Source organism: Calonectris borealis, chromosome 1 (assembly GCF_964195595.1).
Source record: "Calonectris borealis chromosome 1, bCalBor7.hap1.2, whole genome shotgun sequence".
Classification (NCBI taxonomy): Eukaryota; Metazoa; Chordata; class Aves; order Procellariiformes; family Procellariidae; genus Calonectris; species Calonectris borealis.
Window position 1 is genome coordinate 93,115,675 of NC_134312.1, and position 19,196 is coordinate 93,134,870.

Below are 19,196 nucleotides of genomic sequence, written 5' to 3' on the forward strand. Positions count from 1 at the left end.
TCTGCAGCCTACCATACAGGAGGATTGCTTGGGTCATGGCTGGGCCACAACATGACAGCTAGTTCACGATCAAAAATGCTACAAAGTGGCCTAAGCCAAAGGAGCCCTCCCTTGATGCCAGCGTGAACTAGTGAGTGTGCATGAGCCTCTCAAGATGCATGAGTGATGGCCCGAGCAATGCAGGGGATGGCAGATACTCACTAGCTAATGTGACCACTGCGGGGACACTGGCAATGACTCCTTCGGGCACACGAGCAATGCACTGGTATCGCCCCACGGTGTGGTTGTTGAGAGCCATGATGACAAGTTTCCCTCGCTCGATGTGGATACCCAGCACCTCGTCTGATCCAGCCAGCTCCTTCCCGTTCAGCCTCCAGGTCAGGTTCACTCTAGGAGGCTCCACCACACACCCCAGGCTGACTGGGCCCCCAAGCTTTTGGACAATGGAGGCAGGTTGCACTGTGACCTGCAGAGATTCACCTGCACAGAGGGGAAAAAAATGGGAGTAAGAAAGCTCTGTGAGACTCAGCAAAAGAAAGGACAGAGGAAAAAACTGCAGTGCTGGTACATTTTGCATTCCCCATCGCTTCCGCTTATGCTGCACCTTCCCATTAGCTCCCCATGCACCCACCCTAGTGCTTCGAGATGCACACCAGCCTCATTTCTTCTTGGCATCACTAGACAGAGATGTTCAACTCCAACTGTATCCCCTTCTTCCCTGGAGGAGTGTTTGAACCTAGACCTTTGGTCAAGGCTATTGAGGAAGCAGCGGAGAGAGAAAACCACTTTTGCTTGAGGCATGGCTATGCTAACCAGCATCAAGGCAAAACATAAATGAAATAGAACAAATGGGTAAGAACAGAAACTCACTCAGTCTGGCAAAGCAGCAGGCGGCTGCAAGGATGAGGCAAGGGATGGGGGACATGGGTCTCTTCTTTCCACGTGTCATTGCCATCCCATGCAGTGTGTCCTGGGGCAGAGGCGCCCAGGGAAGGGTCCCATAAGCTGCTTCAGGAGATGCAGTGGAGGTGCGGCAGTGGATTCCTGCGGATGACAAGAGACATGATGGATGAAACCCTCAGACTTCTCTCTGCTTTCCAGCCCTGCCTGGCTTCTCTACCAACATCCCTAAACTCCCAGGGATTCACCGAGCTGATGGCCTGAGCAGGCTACAGACACTGATCTTCACCAGCCTCTCCCCCAAGCATGGTCGTGAGTCTCCCAAGACGTTCCATCTTCAGCCCTCGGTACAAATCTACACGTGTGCACACAGACACATACTCACTCCCTTTCCCCATTTCAGATTTGGCGCAGTGAATGCCTGTACTCTACTAGCAATGCACACCAGGCAATTTTCAGGGCAAAACACAAACATTTCCAACAAAGTGTCACTGGAGATATTCGGCAAGTGTTGCTGCCACTTCTTGGCCGTGTCTGGAATATATTCTAGCTTGAACACAAAAGTAAATGAGTAGGTACAAGTCCCAAGCTATGAAAACAGAGGTGATCCCACAGTTTCAGAGTCTCTTCCTGAGACACTGGCCGTGTCACTACTGGGCATACCTATGCTTCAATCCAGATGTGACTCCTCAGGAGATGTAAAAGTTTCTCAGGGCATTTCTGCAAGGAATTATTCTGAAGTGGAGGGGACACTTTCTCAGGAGAAAAGAAATGGCCAGTTCTAAATTTGTTCAAATTCAGTGCAGTGAGCTGAGGGCGGATTATGCTAATTTGGCATAATACACCTTTATTCTAAACTAAGAGACCCAATCTATGGAAACATTTCAGATTAACTGTTCTGCCTATTTTGAGTTGAACAAACTGGACAAACCACCAGGTTCATATTCGAAAGCATCAACAATGTCCAAAAAACTTGAAGCCCAAGGCCACAACCCAGATTGCTGTGAAGAGTTGCACGCTGCAGCTTTTGGAGAGACTGTATGAACGAACAGTAAAGCAGACAAGCCAGGTCAGGAGGATTAAAGATCTAAGTGGCTGCACCACTTAGAGAGACCTCGGATGTCAGACTGAATTCAGCTTCAACCAAGGGCAAAGGGCTGAATTCAAGGAGAGACTTCCTTCTCCGGACATTGTAACGCAGCTACAGGATTTTGAGCTCCCTCCAGCTGCAGCACTAAGAAGATGACCTGTGAGTCTCAAAGGCATTTCAGAATTGTTCCTGTGGCATGTCTACGTTGGCAGGGGAGAAGCCCAAGACCAAACCAGCCATGGCAGCCAGCCCAAAAAGCAGTTATATTGCCTGCTCCCCCTGCAGATACCCAATGAGCTCATTAGCCGCAACCACCATCCTCAAGAACACCTGGACTCTGAAGAGCAGTATTTCCTACTTCCACCATGGTCACTGAGCCATCACCTGTTTGAGCATGTCCTTTCCATAACCATCTCAGTCAAAGAGAGGGGACAAGTCCCTTCAAGCATAACCTCCAAAATTAAACCTCCTAACTGCTGAAGTAAGGACTGCCACAGACTCCCCATGAGATGTTCGGTGAGTTTTTCAAGGTAAGGCTGATTACTGCTTGCAAGGAACCACAGCATTTGGGGAAATCTCACCAAGCTACCCTCAAATGACTTTGCTTGGCCTCTGGTGACAGCAAAGGTACAAGAGCACAGCACGGGGTCAATGTCCATGGCTCATGGCTGGCTGTGCTGAGGTCCACATCGCAACAGCAAGAATCCAGCTAGCTAGCTTGCACGCATCTCTGCAAATTGGGCTATCCCTCTGACAGCCTCACAAGCTGTCTCCTTCCCCCCCTTCATGACCCAGAGCACTGCTTGGGGGAGAAGTCATGGAGGACACATTCATATAAAGCTGAGAAGAGATAAGAAAAAGAAAAGCCACCTCTGAGCTGGCGATTTGAAAAGGAAGCAACGCCAAGTAAAGTGACCTGCAGCTGGACCTTTGCAAATGCCACAAAGAGCATCTTCACGTGGCGCTTTGCGGGCTGATGTGAGCTCACTCAGTGGCCTGCCCAGCCTGGGAGTCATGCAGCCATGATTAGCATTGCCGTGAGGCCAAGATAACAAGCCCTGCTGAGAGGCAGGGTAAACTAGGGCAAGCTCAGAATGGCCCAACGTGGCTTCCACACGGCCAGGAGCGTGGACAGAGCTTGGCCATTGGACGTCAGGCTAAGCATACCCTGAAGGCACCCAGAAAGATCAGCTAGACTCATACACTAACTACTGCAGCCCACAGCCCCGTTATACGTGAACATTGTCTGTGGGTAACCTCCAGCGCCAAAATGACAAGAAAGCAACTTCCCTCCCACGCACCTCATCCTTCCTGGTATCACTCTCTGCCTCCAAGGAGGGAAGAGAGTCTCAACAATTTGTCTTTGAAGAGTTTCCCCCATCAACCAACACATACTGTTGTACGAGATCCTTTAGCTATTGACTTGGAGACCATCTTGAGTTAATCAAGTTCATTTCTCCATGTAAGACAGACACCAAAGCACCCTTCATTATGCTGCAGACATCTTGGGCAAACCACCACTGACCACGGCCATAAAAGTGCCCGAGGTCTGTCCACACCAGAATATGCACTGTTGACACCATTGATGTACTACTAAGGACACTCATCTGGAAAAGACTGAGTTAGTTTAGGCTTGAAACCAGGTTTAGTTTGTACCTCGCACCATCAGAGTTGCTGGGGATAGAAAGCCTTCCACCAACATAGAAGAAACATTTTGGGGTAGGACTTAACGTCTTGTTCCTCAGTGCTGGAAGCCTACAGAGCAAAGCTGACTCATTCCCCCTATCTGGATGGGTTTGGCAGCAGGGTGGAAAAATGTTGGACAGAAAAGAGTTGTTCTTTGGAGCCCATGCTGGGGGAGGGGGTAGGCAAAGACGTTCCCAACCAGACCTCCCTGCAGCTCTGCGTCGCACGGAGCCTCTGGCCAGAAGGGCAAAGCCAAAGGCGCAGAAACGTGTAACGGACCCTTCGTGAGCTAGGACCACCCAGGCACATCGATGCAATGACTGAACTGGCTGCCCCCAGGTCTGTAAAAAGATGAAGGGCAATAGGTGGGGAGAAAAAAGGGGAGATCAAAAAATTTGGCCACAGTACTGGGCAGATTGAACAGTATTGAGCAGAGACTGAGGAGAGAAGGTGTGTTGCAACAAGTGTATGGTACCTCCCCAAACCTCCAGGCAGAATATGAGCTCTAAATAGGGACATGTGGCCATTTCTTTCACAGCTGAGTGAAGTACAAAAAGTAAATGGCCGGCATAAAAATAATGAGGAAAATGAATGAAAACATCAATTCCAAAAGAACTATTAGGATCCAGGGCCAGATTTCGAAATTCTCAGCTTCCACAATTGAAGCCAGATTTTCAAAAGCATTCAGTTCTTGACATGCTGAGCTCTCCTGAATAGGCAACCAACTTATTTCGATGCTTAAATGGGAGCTGACCTCTTTTGAAAATGCTGCCCTTAAGCAGCCTGCAGTAGTGCAAAACAAGGAACTTTATTAATCAGGCAGCTTTCGATCTGCCCGGCGTCCCTGCAAGCACTGCCAGAGCGGGCTGCAGCGGGAGAGGTGGCAGAGGTGGGGAGCAGAGGAGGTCCCAGGTGCTCTGGCTGCCTTCCCAGAGGCAGCCATCCCGGGCAGGGATTGCGCTGGGAGCCGCAGGGCTGCTGCGTGACGGCATCCTGCTCTGCTGCCTCCTCTCCCCAAGACAGGTATGCTCTGAGATACCCCTGACTGCTGACACTTCTGCAGCCATCGACACCACCAGCCTCAACAGCTCCTGCTTAATTGCTATTTGGGAAAAGAAAGGGTTAAAGTCACTTAAAGAGCTTCCGGGGGGAGGGAAAACAAAAATTATTTGTTTATTTATTTTTAATTCTTTCCTGCCAGGTTAAAATAACAATTTCCTGTCGTGGAGCGAAGGCTCTAAGTCCCTTTCAGACAGCCTAGTAAATCAAAGGAGGGGCCATTAGGAGAACAAAACTAACGAGAGCTTTATCAGATATTGGGGGGTGGTGGGGGTGTAAAATCTGTCGGCTCGGCTTCCCGCCACACACCTAAGCCCACTGAGGCCCCTGCGCGCAGCCCCAGCTGTGCCGTGGCGATGGAGGGCACTGCAAAGGGAGAGGAGCAAGAAAGAAAAACCAGAGGTGAAGAGATAAAAGAGAAGAAAGGCGTGTGCGTGTGCGGGGGGGGTGATAAAGCTGGAAAGGAAAAAGGGATCTGAGTTAAGCGCAGGCAGCAGGAGAGGTGTTTGCTGATTAGAAACTGAAGGTTTTACTGAGGAAATGCTGCCCACAGCCCCAAGCCCCCTCCTGCTTAACAAGGGCCGGCCAAGCAGCCCTTGTTACTGCCACGCTGTCTGTGATTTACAAGGCTCCCAAATAGGAACCAGCCTCTGCCCCAGCTCCGGGGCAGCATCCCCGCACCGCACACCCCAGCTCCGCGGGCAGGCAGGGTGGGAAATGCAGAGGCAGACTGGGAGATGGGGAAAACGTGCCGATGCACAGGAGGGTGGTTTGGGGTTGCGGCAGGCGGTCGGACCCCCAGCCCCTCTTCGTGCAGGGGAGTTACGGCGGGAAGGGGAAGGGGCTGCTTTGCAGTAAGGCACAGGCTGCAGCAACTCAGGTCCAGCTACCAGCTGGGGACACCCTGGGTGACTCTGGAGAATTCACTGCAGCTGGTCTCCGTTTCCAACGGGTCAAGTAGGGACAATGATACTCCCCGTTCTCTGTTTTATACATTGAGACTTAAGCTCTTCAGAAAAAGCAATGTCTTACACAGTACAGCGTGCCAATTTTACTTGTAATCATTAGTTTTTAATACAAGACAGTATTTTTTTTCTTGTTCCATAGAGCTTAAAGCACTGAAAAAGAAAATGTAAAAGAGAAAAGAGCCACAGTACCCCTTTGCTTTACAAATGAGGGAACCTGAGGGCTAGAAGAGGAAGCCAACCTGGCCCAAGGTAATACAGTAAAGCAGTGGCAGGGCTGGAAATCAAAAGCTCTCTGACTGGGACCTCCACCCCATCAGGCAAGTTGTTCTTGGATCTCAAATCTTTTGCATCCTGTCTGAAAAAAGCCACCATACAACTGTATAAAATCCTCTAGCTGAAAAAATACTGTCAAGATGACACACCTGAGCAGGTCAGCTGCAAAGTCCCCACATGGTTCCTGGGCATGCATGGCTATCTAGGCACCTCTGACTGTTTCTCCCAAAACCACCAAACAGTAACACCCCAGAGGGCAAAATTAACTGCTACCAACTCCCATCCCCACTCCAAAGTATTAATTTCACACCATTAAGTTATACTCGCTCTCTCTGAAAGGGTTTGGAAAAGGAGAGGTTTGCAGCAGGAGAGACGCTCCCCCTCCCACGTAACAGCATGGGCATCCGACAGGGATGAGGGTGCGGGTGCCATAGGGAGAGGCAGGATCCTGAATGGGAAGCGGGTGGTGCCAGGAGGGGGCAGAGAGAGGCAGCATCCAACATCACACCACCATGTTTAAAGTCAAGGAGGTAGCACAGTGTATGTGCAAACAGGGATAAAAGCTTGCCTGCTTCCCTCTGTAGGACTGAAAGCTCCTGACTTCAGAGTGCATTAGCTCCATTAACACAGCCCTTGATTAAGACCATGAGGAGTTCCCCCCCACTCCCTTTTTTAAAGTGATTAGGCAAAAAAGGCTCTTTTACTGGCTACTTGTGAGCTCAGTGAGTCCATCAAGAGAAAGCCTGGGACAAATTCGTGCTTATAGTTGGAAGAAGGAAGATATCCAGAGCAAAACCTGGCATGGCACCACCACCATGCAGATGAACGAGTTCACCTGCAAACTACAAATCGTGCTTGGGCACTGGGTGACCCTAAAAAACAACCACAGATTTTCTCCAAGTAAGTGCTGAACAATTCAGTGGCGATAGACATCTCTCTAAAAAATAAACTAAACTCGCAGGTAAAACAGCTGTTTTTCCTTGAATGGAACTGCTCACGCAAACCAAACCAGCAATGAACCAAAACATGCAGTGATTTTTGTGACATTTTTTCGTCTTCGTCAAGACGAAGCTACTGCTCTGGGCAGCTCCTTTCCACAACAGCCTGCGGTATCACCATGGAGGGGACTGGGCGTGCAGGCTTCGAATTAGCAACGGGATGCAAAGCCTTCCCATTGCCCATCTGAATTTTGCTCGCACCCCTGAAGTTTCTGGCACCTCTCCATCTGACAGTTCCTCTGAAATGAGCGCCACTTTCCAGCGGGCATTGATCAGGCTGACTTTGCTGAGCCCCAGCGAACCCCTTCATGTTGGCATTTCGTCAGCCAGCAAGCGTGAGGCCACTTGAAGAACGAAACGCCACCCCCATGCTGGCCATGGGCTCCCCAGTGTCACTGCGGTGGTGGCACCACAGCAAGTGCGGCTTGCCTAAGGCGATGCCTGCAGCATGGTGGTCCCAGGGTGGCTGGACCCACCAGCCTGAGACAGCCCTGCTGCAGGCGGGCCAGGGATGCGAGGATGGCCTTGCCCCGCGGGATACACCTCCCTTTTTCCGCAGCTACCAGGAGAGGAGCCCTGTGCTAAAACAGAGCATGCACGCCAGCTTTTGCTGCCCTTTGGCGCACCCTGAAAACAGCTCTAGCCCTTGAAAAGACAAGGCTAAAGCGTAAGAAAGAAAACCCGCATCCTTTCTTCAATATCGTGCTCCCCCCATGCCCTAGACACTTAATTTCCCTCCTTCCCCCTCGGCTTCCCCCTCCATTCTGAGTAAATTCAATTTGACAACCCTGCTAATTGGATAAACGCTGCTCCCTACGCTCCTTTAAGGCTGCCCGCTTTTCTTTCCTTGTTTTTGGAGGGCGATTGTGGCTGTTCTTTAACATGAATTCCATCTGCTTTATTTCTCCTCTGCCCATTCAAGAACCCTCCTGAATATGTATGAGGGGCTGCGCCCCCCCACCCCCTTTCTCCTCCATCCCACCTCCCTCCCTCATCACCCCCCCATCCCTCTCCCTGCCCTCTCCCATTGCCCGGGACAATAACCCCCCAAATGCCCCCTTCTCCTACCCCGGCCCTTTTTGCTTTAGATAAACACAGGCAGTGTCAAGTGTGAGGAGGGGGGGGGAAGGATGGGGTTCAACTGCCAGTCAAGCCTCGGGCCCTCAATGAAGCCCGGAGGCCTACCCTAATCTGCTGCATGCTTGCCATATGGGAGCTGTGTTGCCCTGGGAAACACTAACAGGCAGAACGGAGCTTAATAGAGTCCATATTCATTGTAATGCAGTGAAATGGCTCGAGGGACTATTGCCCCTTGGGTCTGTTTTCATTCTTCTGTTCCCCCTCTTTCTTTTCTCTCGCTCTCTTTTTTTTTTTTTAATAAATTTTTTTCCTCCCCTCCTTCTCCCCCCTCCCTTTTTTTTTCCCCCTTCTTTTTTTTTTTTTTTCTTTCTTTCTTTCAAAAGGGCCAAGTCCCTGGAGAGCTCTAATCTGGAGAGGCTGGGGGCTCCCTGAAGGGCTGGCCAGCCGGTGGGGCAAGAGCGGGAAGGGGGAAGGGAGAGGGTGGAGGTGGTTAGGGAGGCGAAGGAGAGGTGGAGGGCAAGAGGAAAGTAGCAACTAATAAGCATGCAGCCGGCCAGCTGTCAAGATGCTGACAATGCTGCTTCGGGTGCAAAGAGCCCGGCAGCCAGTGCTGGCACGGAGGCTGGCGCAGGGTCCTCCCGGGGAAGTGCTCGCCTCCCCTAAGTGCCTCCGTCCTTGTCTGCCGAACGCGGCACAAGCGACAAAAAAAAAGAAGAAAAAAAAAAAAGAAAAAAAAAAAGAGAAGGACGCAGATGGAGCGTGCTGCACAGCCTCTTCAGAAACAAAGTGCACCTAGGAAACAGATGTTGTTGCTGCAACAAGCCCAGAGCTGCTGGCTGCTCTCTGGCTCCTTCTCCCAAGCACGCAAGGGGGGAAAGTGGCCCCGCAGCAGTCACCGGGGCTGCCCCTGCGGCCGGGACAGGATGCCTCTCCGGTCAAAACCTTTCAGTCCAACTAAGTCCCAACCTGGGAGAGCTGCTATAGCTTTAGACTAACTTTTCCTTCACATTCCCCATCCTTCTCATCCTTGATCCACCTGTAGACACTCCAGCCTCCCAACTAAAGAGGGAGGCTCATTTAAAGAGCTGAGGACTCCCAAAGGGAGCACATATCTGCAGCGCTTACCGAGGGGTGCAGAACGTGCATCTGGGGGTTTGAACGTCAAATGTCAGAGAATCAGCAGAATTGCTGGTATCGAGGTCCTGCAAGACCCCGACCAAGTGTACACAGGGTTGCAGATCAACCTACTCTCATGCCAAAGTTGGTGTCGGGAGAAAGGGTGAGGATCCCCTCAGAAAACTACATCAATGTAGCTACACACTTGTGGAGATCAATTACCTACTCTGGAGCGTTTTCAGTTTGCCCCACACCTGCTACAAATTCAGCTCACGGTGCAGCAAGAAAGTCTGACTTATCTGAGGCTTTGCAATGGGACAACGTTGCATCTTCATGGTGAGAAACACTGCAGAGGAGGCAGCAGGAAAGGGGTCACCCATTGACACAAGTGTGATGTGAAAACACACCTTCAGTCCTAGAAGCAGGGGATATACTGTGCTGTATTACTTGCCTGAAGCATCCTATCTCCTGCCATATGAAAACAATACCCGTTTTGTCATTCACATCATAACTAAAGCCAGAGATCAGTGTCAATGCAGTCAGAGCTGCAGACAGATGCTGTACTAAACACAGAGTGAAAACCATTCCATGTCCAAGAGACTTCACACCACTGGCTAGAAGGGTTACTCACTTTAGGATGTTTGATAGAACCAGTTACAAAATTTATCTGTCTACACCTTTTCCTGCTTGGACAGAGAGGCAAAGCAGGTAGCAAGGAGCTGGGAATGCGAGAGAACATGCACCTGGGTGAGGAAAGCCCAGGGGATGGCTCTGCTGGGCACTGATGCTGTGGGACCCGCAAGAGGGGCGGCAAGCTGCTGGCTCTGGCCTGGGCTCCACCACACCGAATCCCACACCAACACGAGCCGAGTGTCAGGTTGTTCCCCTCCCTGTCAGCAACTTCAGTGGAGGAGAGCGCCGGGAAGGATGGGCAGTTCCCACCAGGAGCCATCATCGCACAGGCACGGATGTGCCTGTGGCTAGTTTACATTAGTCAGGGCACTGCTTTTGTTTTTCCCTTCTCATCCTTTCCAAACAAAAAAAACCCCAAACTTGAAGTCTGAGGTTGAGGTTCAAATTGTCTTTTGGGTTAGGGAGAGGTCAGAGAGGAGGCAGGCCCAGCAGATGCTGGGAAAGTAATGCCAGGCAAAAGCCATGCGAGATACCGGAGGAAAGTGGGGAATAAAGGTGGGAGAAAGGAAAAGGCAGGAAAATTAAACTGAGATGAAGAGGTCAAGAAAGAAGGAGAAATAGGGAGTTGGGATTTTGGCCGACTTCCTTACGCTGCATTTTTCCCCACTGCTTCAGGGGCCGGGCAGGCAAGCAGTGGGCAATGTCACGGCTCACCTGCCATGTGTGAGCCCAGGCTCAAGCCCTTGCCCTGCCTTCCTCAGAGCAGGGGCTGTCGCCTGGGACCACCACATCTCAAGCAAATCTCTCTCTCCCCAGCTGCCACTCTTCCACTTTCTTTAAATGTGGGTTATTCATGGTAGCAGGAAAACCACTCCTGTTCTCATTAGACACTGCATCCTGCTCCAAGACAAGAGTTTAATCAACAGATTATGCACTTCTTAAACATGCTCTAGTGCCAGTGAAACAGCATTTTTCCACGGGGAGAGCGGGATGCTTGCCTCCAAAGCTGTTTTCGCTCAGCTTTGCTTCGCGTTGCTTCCCCCAGCAGCTCTCAGGGAGCACACACACCCAGCCAACCCTCACCCCCACAGCTGCAGGACACCACTATGTTGACCAAAACAAGCATTTTGCCATTGACGTGGCAGCAGTGCTGTAAATCCCGCATCCTACACTACCTAATATCACCCTATGGCCTCTCTGCAGCTGGACCAGCCGTCAGGAACGGGCCCCGGGGAAGGGGGACCAGAAATCATCACAAAGGTGTGACATGGAGCTACTCTGAAGAGACTGATCTCCATTTTATTGTTTCTGTCACGTGATGGGGTCAGGCTTGTAACAGGACAGACAATAAATATCACAGCGTCCATTCATGCTGGTAACCACCAGATGAAACACTTCTCTCTCTGAAAGCAGAATCTGTATAATATAAACCAAAGCACAGAGGAGGGGTATACCAGACAAACACCACCGGTCAGCATCTGCATGAAGCGCTGCAGGAGTGCCCAGGGAGCAGGGAGCATTTCGTGTGTCCGTTGGCTACAGCCACCTCCGAACCGGGTCTTGGAAGCTTTTGTTCACAAGTCAGAGAGACAGTGGCTATGGATGCTTTTTGAGAGCAGCCCACTTCTTTAGATGAACCTTAAACATGAACCTACCTTTAAGTACCAAAAAAAATCATCCTTGTCTAGGAACAATAGAAAAATTTTGTCCGTGTCCAATTAGGAACAATAATAGAGTGAAACAAACACATAAACAAAAAAAAACCCCCAAACTAGAAAAACCCACAGAAAATGCCAGTGACACTGTTAAGCCTTCCTTGGGGCAAATTGCAATGGGGAAATTTTCCTGCTGGAGCAGAGCAAAGACTTGGGTAGCTTTCCTAGCTTTTGAGCCTTCTTCCAGTGTGTATTTGAAGAGCAGGGGCGCCTACAACAGTTGCAGTAAAAAACAGACCAAGCTTATATTAAATATAAGCCAGCAGCACAGCAGAAATACCTGCTAAAACAACGCATCCAGAAGATTGTAACAGAGGACTTGATTCTGCCCCCTCCAAAATCAGCCTGATCTTTGCCATGACTTCAATGGGAGCAGGCCCAGAAACTGCATTAACAAGCGCGAGGCTAGTTTAACACAGTTGACATCAAAATCCAGAAGAGCATACAAAAGAGACAGGACAAAGTACTCGCCAGTAACGTCAATACAAAGTTTAATCCCCAGATGGCTGGCTTTAGAGACATCCTCATCACCACCATAAAGAGAAACTGCCTTCTAGTTTGCACTCTTTTCAGCAATGACTTGTTGCTGGGATGCAAAAGAGCACAAGCCCATTTTTCTTGTCCTTTGAAGATGGTATTTAAAAGTTGTGGTGGTTTTTTTTTTTCTCGTTTATAAATTTGGGAATAATTGGGAGTTTTTACTCTCCATAGCTGTCACTTAAATGCTTTTCACTAACAATAATCATTTTGGTTATGGGAGCAGGTCAAAAGCCTCTAGGACTCTCTGCTGGGACAAATTTCCCCTGGAAGACCTGTCACTACTCAAAAAAACACAAGAGGAAGCTCGAGGCCAGCAAAACAAAGGGACAGAAATGACCACCCATAGAAGATATTCTGGCTGGTGCCAAATGCCTAGGTGGGGTGCAGGGGCTTGGCGCTAAGTCCAGCACCCAGATGGGCTGAGCCACGGCCCTCATTCATGCTGCGTCTGGCGGCCACTGTGCTGCTCCAAAATCCTATGGGGCTCACCCGGAGGTGAAAAATGATGGGGGACACACTCGCAGAAGGGTCTTGGGACGGGTGGCAGAATTCCCCTGCCCCAGAGATGAAGAGGAGACAGTTGCACCTCTTGGGTTTTTTTTAAAGATTGTGCCTGCACATCATTTGCCCCACTTATCATCTCAGCAATAAATATGCCTCTCCGAAAATGATGGTCCAGTTGAGGACAGTGACCCAAATGTGGGCAGGAGATGGAGCAAGACCTCACATCGCCCTGCAGAGATGGGCAGGGCCAGCACCGGGTTTCTCCCTCTCTGCAAGGGGATGCTCCACGACAAAAGGATGGGAAACGCATTGCAGCAGCACCAGGATGCCACCCCAGAGCCTGGGAAGGGAGGCTCAGCAGCCCATGCCCTAGCCTGCCATTAAGACACACTGGTGAGAGCTGTGGCCAGCACCTGCCCTGGTGTTTGACACAACTGTGGTACCAATGCCTGCTGGGCAGCAACACCTGTGCCAATGGGGCACAACACAGACCTGTTGCTGGCTCCCCGCTCTTCACCCTTGCCCGTTTACACTCACACCCGTGTTGAGAGAGCAAGCGCAGAGCCAGAGGCACCTCCCTGGGCCCTTCACACAATAAGCACCAGCAGCAATTCCAGCTGCAAAGTTTGCTTTCCTTGACGCACAGTTTACTTTCTCCGTTCCCCCACATCCCGCCCCTGCCACTTACCCCTCACTCCAAAAAGGCTCTCTCAAACAGGCTTAAGCTTTAAACAAATAAGGGCTTGGAAAGCAGCAGCCTGCTCCTGTTTCCCTCCCCACCACCCCTGCTCTCCCCCCGCTGCCTCCACCTCTGAGCCGCGGCACAAGCGGAGCTGGGCGAGCGCCGCGCAGGCATAGAAAACAAACACGTGGAGCAGAGCCAGCCGTGAAGTCAGATTTGGCATACGCTGTTTGCAAAAGGAATAAAAGCACATGGGAGAAGGGGGAAGGGGAGAAGGGGGGTAGGGTGGGGAGCCGGGGGTGCCCCAGCCTCAAGGGGAGAGCATGGCTCCATTACAAAGCCTTGGCACACGCCCACGGGAGGGTCTGTACGTACGGATGCTGATCCTGTGCCCTGTGTGGATGCCGAGGGAAGAGACAGGCCTAAAGCAACACTTCCCGAGCTATTTGGCATCACGCTCCCCCACCCCTTTCCTAGTGAGCTGGACTGTTTTTGCACGCCCTTGCCCTCCCTCCCAGGCAAAATTAGTGTGTTCTGATGCAACACGTGAAAAATAAATACACCTTTACCTCCTGGGGCTTGCAATTCTCCCCCTCTCTTTCTGAGGGTTTCTTATCCCCGATGCACACTATGCTCCAGGGCCGCACAGTGCAGGAAACACTGACCCAACTTCCCCATCACCTCAGCTGAGATTATATACGTTGAGAGCACGCATTCACACTAATCCTCCTCCTCATCTTTTTTTTTAGTTTATATCTCGCGCCCCCCCCGCCCCCCCCCCGTCCCTTTCTAGAAGGGTTTCAGACAAAATATCCCTCCTCTTACACCCAGGCTCCCAGGGGACGTCAGCTCAGGTATTATTCTGCCCTCACTGGTCTGGTCTAGCCATGGGAATGGTACTGGCATGCTTTAGGAATGGATCACCTATGGCCTTACATCAACGCTGGATCCACGCAGGTTTTCCTCCATCTCCCTCCCCTCCCAGCCATCTCCAAGTGAAATGAAACAGAAGCCCATACACTTTTTGCCTGGTTTGGGGTAGAATCCAACAATTTGACATGGTTTGCTTGTGGTTTCCACCCAAAACCATAAACCACCCCAGGTTTGCTTGGAAGGTCCTCAGCTGTGTTTGGAGGCGGTAAGAAAAGCAGCAGTGTCCTACCTGGTCTTGGACCTCGTCCAAAACAGGCCAGCAGCTGGACAGATTAACAGTCCAGGCTGACCACCCAACCACCTGCAGACATGTTTTCATCAGTCTCGTTACCACCCCTGAAACACAGCAAGGTCTTTCCCCTCTCCGGGCCCGCTGTGAACACTTGTCCCTCAGCATCGCTCCAAACCACCAAACCGACAACAAGAGACAATATTGGATGGATATTGGATATCGTTCTTCCTGTGAATTACGTTATGGACCCCTGATCGCAGCCAAGGAAGGTAACTTACCTTGGAGAAATCTTGCAATTGCCTTTTTGTTCTTGGGTGGAATTTACTGGGGTGCCAAAAAAAGCCATGGATCGCTGCAAATAAAGTGTTGCTCGAAACCAACCAGCCCATTCTGATCTCTTTCCTTTGGGGGGCAAATTAGGTATTGCAAGACAAAGAAGGATAGAAACTCATAGTCATGGAGGTTATGACACCACATTTCTGGAATCGCTTCTTCATCTATTGGACAAAACATGCCCCTACCTTGTGTCTCAGCTTCCCAGGTTGCAAAAACAGGAATAGCAAACTCCAGCTGGTACAAGCAGTAACCAGATGAACATGAGTCAGACAATTTCAGATTCTCAGATGAAAGATGCTAGACAGGTATGCAGTCTTATTATCTGTACTGCTTCCTGGTAGCCGCAGGATTTCTGGATTAGTAAAATAGAGATGTCAGCATCCTGGGGATAGAGCCTCAGTAACTGAACCAAGCAAAGGAGGGGCAGGCTGATTACAACAAGGGTGAAAAAAAAGAATTTGCACCACACACAAAATATTGTGGTTAAGGGAGACAGCAACCAAGAGATTATTGACAACAGAGAACAGGATAATTCAGTGGGGTTTGTCAGACTAAACTTTCTGTAATCAGACTCCAGGGAAAGTGTTTGTCAAGCAAACATTCAAACATGCAGCTGCCAAGAACTAAGTAAACAGAGAAGGAGAAGCAGTAGAGTCAATGTGGCACCATTTGCAAATGCCCCATGATCAGCTGTTACAGGCCAACCGAACCCATCAGCAGGCACTAGTGAAGCCAAGGGGCTGAGCTACTACAGGAAGACCCACCACCAGGTTAGGTGAACAAGAAGCAATTCACACCTTCAAAATATTTTCATCCAGCACAGGATTTACAGACCTGGGTAGGTGAGGGTACAGCAGTCTATGTGGATTCAATGGACATTTTCCTGTGACACACGCATACACACGCAACCACCTGGGCAAGTGAAATGAAGCCAAACTCCAGTCTGAAGGGAGTCCTCCAAGATAGCACATGATACCCAACAGCTATTGGTATCACACATTTATTTTCAGTCCCGCTGTACCTACAAGCCTGTGGTGGTAGTTACCATGCTTACGGGGAGCCAGAGACCCAGGCCAAACACACCACAGATCGAAGGGCATGTCGGCTGATCCCAGCCCTGAAACCAGGGGTGCTTGGTGGCAAGGCTGCAAGGCTGCACAAAGGCCACAGCCACTCTCCACACTTTTTGTTTAAGTTGGCTAAAGCCAATGGGCAGGAGGAGAGGGGACCCCCAAGAGGCAAAGGAAATTTCTTTTAGTCACACAGAGTCAGCAGTGGAGCAAGGGAGGGAAACACTGGTCTTCTGCTTCCCACCCAAGTGCTTATCCGTTGGTCAGTGCTTCCCACCCATGGTTCGCAAGACTGCTGAAAGGGTATGTGGATGACTTAAGGGGTCCAAGAAAAGGGATGAAAAATATGCAAGTTCAGACATACTGTGCAGTAAGTTGTGCACATGAAATTTTCAACCAGGTCTACTAACCTCCATGGGAAAGTATTCAAGATTACACATGTCGAAAAATAAAGTTGAAACCCATCAGAGGTGGTCATGCACACACATGATCTGTCCGCATGCCCCTATTCTCCCTCACTTCATCCCGACGGGTGACACCAGAGTGGTATTATACTCATTTCCTACAGATCAAATATCTCTTGGATGTCTAGAAAGAAGTGTGTGAGACACAAGGCATGTTTCAAGGCCAGCATCGGATGCATCACTTCTCTATTAGTCACTGGCCACCGATGCACCCACAGTGGTGCTGCTATAACCACCCCTTGGCATGTCTGGGGCCAGCTGCACTTTGTGCAAGTGACCAAAAATTCATACGCTGCAGCCAAAGCTGCTGGGAAGAGGAAGTTTGTGGTCTCCAGCCCAAAGTTACTGCCACCTTCTCTGGAGCTGAAGATTGCGTTCCTGTTCAGGAGGTTCATGTTCAGTGGAATGAGGAAAGCTGTTATCTCCCTAGCTGGACAAAAGGGACTGTGAGAGGGCCAGAGAGACTGCTGGTCCTCACGAAGAAGGGGTTTGCAGGTTTAGTTGTGGTGAATAGTGACTCTGCCTGGGTTTACACAAAGGGACTTTATGCATTTTATGCATACAGAAGGTCTCCTCCAGCTCTGAGGGAAAAGGGTGATCTTCCCAGGAGAATCCCATCCAGATTGAAGAGGCTGGATCTCCATACCAACAAACAGCCCAGCACCATAGACCAAAACCCTTGGGTTCTTTTAATCAGGAGGTACACGACCTCCTCTGGAGTCCTGACACAAGTGCTCCAAGTGGTTACAACCTGGAAAAGATGTTAATTAAGAGAGAGTTGCTTTAACTTTCCCTTTTCTGCTCCCTCCTGTATTCCCACCCTCAGTTTGTGACTGTGCAATAGCCCTGGGGCAATTAAATCAGCAGCCTACACACTATGCAATATTTATGGCCCAAAGTAGTCACGAATATAGTAGTACATGCCTACGGAGGTTTTCCACCCCCATGCCCTCCAACAACACAATTTTCTCATGTAGGAGACTGGTTCAAAACAGAGAGGAGGAACCAGCACTGCGACCTCCCAGCGGTCCCCAGCACAACCAGGAGCTACCCGGGGCTGGGGCTTGCTGCTGCCCTGGTCCCAGCAGTGCAGGGCTCCTTTGGTCAAAGGACAAGGTATTTCCCAAGCATCTTGTACATCACAAGGCAAAAGTACTCCCTGCCCCCTGAAGGGAACAGCTGAAGCAGAGTTCAGCAGCATCCCAAATCCCACCACGTGCTTCTGGCAGGGCAGGAAACAGCACAGCGGTCCTGACCTGTAAGGAACATGCTGATTTTGTTTTTCAAATGGCAACCACACTAGTTCTGGACCCTCACTGATAAACAAGTGCAGATTTCTCATCCACTCATTATGGTTTCCAACAAGAACCTCAGACTGTTGTTAGTGTTTAGTCACAACAGCAGACTTTGGCTTGAGACCATTCAGGTCACCTGGGCCACGTAACACAACACAGCCCTGTTTTAGGTCCAGGACTTTGGTGTTTCCCTGCACAGCAGAAGTGGGACGACAAAGGGTTAAACCTGGTATAACCTCAAAAATTGTTCTTTGCTTTCTGAAGCAAGAACATCTTTGGCAGGGTCCCCATCTGGGAAATGACATCCCGTCCCCCCTCGCTTCCCCCTCTTCTCCCCCTGAACTCAGAACAAAGCACTGCACTGCCCAACATGCTCCTCCACTGGTTTCATCTTTGTCCAAATGCTTCTTGTGTTTCAACTCCTGCCAAAAAGAAATGCATTAAAAAAAATAATAAAAAAAGGCATGTGTGGGGCAGGGGGAGAGGAAGCAGAGAGAGTAGAGGGAAGTCATTAAAATTGAATCTTGATTAGCTACCAGTGGTGGAAAAAGGAAAAGTGGGGAGAGGAGATTTTTCTCTTGTGATAAGTCATCTTGAAGCTGAAACCAGTAGGCCCAGAGGAGACAAGACTTCTCCTCACAATCCTCCACCTAGGACCAAACCTAACCTGCTTTACCTTTCCAGTCCACCACGTGCCACCCCACCATCGCCAGAAGAGGCATCTTCTTCCTTAAAACAGTTTCCTGCCAATCACCACATACATTTTTCACCACTCTCATAGCTGTAGCCCTTCCAGCATTCCCCCACCCCACAATGAGCCCCCATTGACAGAGGACTGGAGGACACAGCACAGCTGGCCTGCCCTTGCTGCCCTTTCCGCCTTCGCTACCAAACACAAAAGATTGGCCATTGCAAAGCCAGAGGGAATCCTAGAGGAAATGCAGTCCAGAGGAGATAGCTTGTGCATGCTCTGTGGATAAGTTGGATGGGCCAAATGAAGAGCCCCAGACTGGCTCTGTCTCCCAAAGAGAGACACCCTCCAGCCAAAAAAAAAAAAAAAAAAAATTTAAAAAAAGTCACATTAGCTAAAGAAGCATTTAAAAGCAAAACAAAAAACCATCCAATTTGGAGAGTGTGTAATAGCTGAACCCAGGGACAGGCAGAGGATGTTTTTTGTTCCCTCAGTAAAAAAGCCCTTGGTTTCCCCTCCTCCTCATTCCAGCATTTCCCCATTGGGGGTGTCAGAGGCAGTTCAAGGCCTCCCAGCAAAATTGAATCTTGCTGCCCTGAGGACAAGTGGCTGGGGGGCTATGGGAACCGGGGAGATTTGGGGAGCCCTGAAGAGCTGGGCAGGCTGAACCTGTTCCCCCTGGAGGATGGCCAAAGGGTCACCCCTCCAGCATCCCTGTGACCTGCCGCAGGCCGGTGCTTCTCTCCGGGGTTTGGTTTCCCAAGGTGTGACTTTGGCTCGCAGGCTGCAGGGCTATGCCGTTTTGATTCCCCAGGGCTCGCTTGTGCTACAGCTGGCGCTCTGGAGCATGTCAAAGAGAGGGAGAGATTAACTCCTTTAAGTATCTCATTACTGTTATATTTTTAAACACAGCTGGTTGAAAATTTTTCCG

General features: G+C 50.2%; 1 protein-coding gene across 2 annotated transcripts in view; it reads right to left on the minus strand.

The window, feature by feature from the left end:
• BOC (BOC cell adhesion associated, oncogene regulated) overlaps positions 1–19,196 on the minus strand; it is a 57,572-nt gene that overhangs the window by 23,980 nt on the left and 14,396 nt on the right. For both annotated transcript variants that reach the window (XM_075167179.1, XM_075167169.1), the window contains exons 2-3: positions 871–1,044; positions 202–480 (exon numbers count right to left, since the gene is read on the minus strand). In XM_075167179.1, coding sequence (XP_075023280.1) covers positions 202–480; positions 871–955 — 364 coding nt within the window. In that variant the 5' untranslated portion in view covers positions 956–1,044. The remainder of the gene's footprint in view (positions 1–201; positions 481–870; positions 1,045–19,196) is intronic.